This window comes from Loa loa, assembly GCF_000183805.2.
Source record: "Loa loa unplaced genomic scaffold supercont3.42, whole genome shotgun sequence".
In the NCBI taxonomy this organism is placed as follows: Eukaryota; Metazoa; Nematoda; class Chromadorea; order Rhabditida; family Onchocercidae; genus Loa; species Loa loa.
Window position 1 is genome coordinate 154,793 of NW_018108222.1, and position 2,419 is coordinate 157,211.

The 2,419-nt window shown below is 30.6% G+C and overlaps 1 protein-coding gene across 1 annotated transcript in view; it reads right to left on the minus strand.

Moving 5' to 3' along the window:
* Positions 1 to 300: 300 nt before the first annotated feature.
* Positions 301 to 2,419, minus strand: part of LOAG_17125 (hypothetical protein) — a gene marked incomplete at both ends in the record, with an annotated part of 9,201 nt that continues 7,082 nt past the window's right edge. Inside the window, 5 exons of the mRNA XM_020449783.1 lie at positions 301 to 582; positions 891 to 1,020; positions 1,305 to 1,456; positions 1,720 to 1,833; positions 1,967 to 2,146. Coding sequence (XP_020306641.1) covers positions 301 to 582; positions 891 to 1,020; positions 1,305 to 1,456; positions 1,720 to 1,833; positions 1,967 to 2,146 — 858 coding nt within the window. The remainder of the gene's footprint in view (positions 583 to 890; positions 1,021 to 1,304; positions 1,457 to 1,719; positions 1,834 to 1,966; positions 2,147 to 2,419) is intronic.

The following is a 2,419-nucleotide window of genomic DNA, read 5'->3' on the forward strand; positions in this document are numbered from 1 at the left end:
AATGTTACGTTAGAAATGCATTGATTTCGTCAACTTTTAAAACCTTAAATTCTACTCGAGATTTTCAAAATTACCATTTCTACTTACTAATATCCAGTATTGTTTGACGAGGAATAATAAAGTAACAGTCATAGGTCCGCACTTTGCGTTTTAATATACTGCTGTATAGTACTAAGTTTACGTATCTTTGACAATGGAATCAAGCAGAAACCAGGTATTTGAAAAAACTGGAGCTTCAGTGACTTGATGGGTTGATTTAATCAATTGTATAAGTGGTCTAGTAATTTGCAAAATTACTAATCAACCTAATGGATTGGACAATGGCCTGAAAAATACAGGATGTTTCTTCCTTTTTTCAATAGTCAAAAATGTAAAATTTACTGTTTCAATGTTTCGTTTTAGGGCCAAACGTTCTCTTTCAAGACGTGCACGACAAGCATCAAATTCTCGATGCTCCACCTCAGTTCTACTTAAACGTCGTTTTAATTCTTCATTCTCCGCAAGCAGTATGATTTTCTCGGTCCGCAATTTTTCCAATTCGGTACGCATATCCTTTTCCATCTGTTGATTGTCCTTTTCTTGCTTAAATAACAATTTTCTTTTTTAATTTTATAGTTAAAAATAAAAGAAGAAATTTACTGATTCACTGTGCTATATAAAGATGTACCCTGTTTCAGTGCTTTAAAGATAAATTATATTGAAATGCCAAGTTCATCACTATGTGCACTATGCGTAAAAAGAAAAAACTATTACTAGTTCCTGGAAGATATAAAACAACGGAGTAATGGAGGTTTACCACCTATAGCAAACCACACTTTTCCGTCATGAAAACAGTAATGAATATCACGCCAAGGAAATGATGAGCAGAATTTTACGGAATAGAAAAAAACCTGTTCCATGATGTTCAGACGCTCTTGTAAGCGGTTCTTTTCCATAAGTATCTCTTCCAATTTACGTTGCATGCTGGCAATTCTATGAGATGTTTGCTTTTGCCGATTTCTTGCTTCATCCAGATCATTTCTAATATAGAAAGGACGAATACATTGCAGGTATGTAAAATGGTAGTACGAAGCGAAAGAATTTAGTTTAAAAGTGAAAGAGTAATGAAAAAATTCTAAGATACCATAACTTACAGCTGAAATATTACATTGGATTCAAGTACTTTGAAATATATCCCGAACTTTTTTCAATAAAGCCAAAACATTCAAATATATGAAAAGACTTGGCGGTATGGAAAAAATTTCATATTTACATATTTAAGTCAAGTGCCATTAAAACCATTCAGGTGAATTTTGAAAACACACTTAAGAGACTGTTTTCCCAAATCACTGGCTCGTAATCGAAGCAAACAGTTGTCGTATTCATGTTGTAATACACTTAATTTGGATAGCAAATCCGAGTCACTGATCTTTGAGTGATCATCCCATTTTCGCTGATCTTCTGACCCTTTATCTACCTTAACAGTATCGAATTACTTATTTAGAAGCATATCCACATAAATCCAAATTTGAGGCAGAGCTATAAATCAGAAATATTTTATAGTAAATAAATTTTAAATGCATGATCACTAATGATTTTTAAATAATATGAGGAGAGACCCCTTTTTTAAATGCATGATCACTAATGATTTTTAAATAATATGAGGAGAGACCCCTCTTTGCTACCTAAACAAAGAGTACTCGAGAATTTTTAAAAAAAAAATGGTAACTGAGTAATTACCTTTCCCTGCTCAAGCATATTTCTGTACTCTCTGTTCACTTCTTCCAGTTCTTCACACTGTTGTCGTGTTTTCGCAAGCAAATGTTCCGTCTCATTCAAGCGTTCTTCCAATTTCTACGATCAATTTTAAATTTATCATTAGTTAATTTGAATTTCTTCTAGAGACTACCGAAACGAAAGAACTATCCAAGTGTTGTTGAATGTAGCTCCTTGTCAATTTACGATATATCTAATAACATGAACGGACCTCTTTTGCAGAAATGATTGAATTCATATCTGTCCAGTACTGCTGCACCTTCTTCTCCGCATCTTTACAAGCCGATTCGTATAAAAGTCGCTCATTCTCCCATATCATTCGGGATCCCTCTAATTTTTTGCGCTCATTTTTCATTGCTGCTAATTCGATTTGCAAAGCTGCTACTTGCTCCTAAATATAACTACATTATCATAAAAAATCCACCCTACAGTAATTAGGAACTGCTACTGTATTATTATTATTATTATTATTATTATTATTATTATTATTATTATTATTATTATTATTACTATTATTATTACTATTATTATTATTATTATTATTATTATTATTATTATTATTATTATTATTATTATTATTATTATTATTATTATTATTATTATTATTATTATTATTATTATTATTATTATTATTATTATTATTATTATTATTATTATTATTATT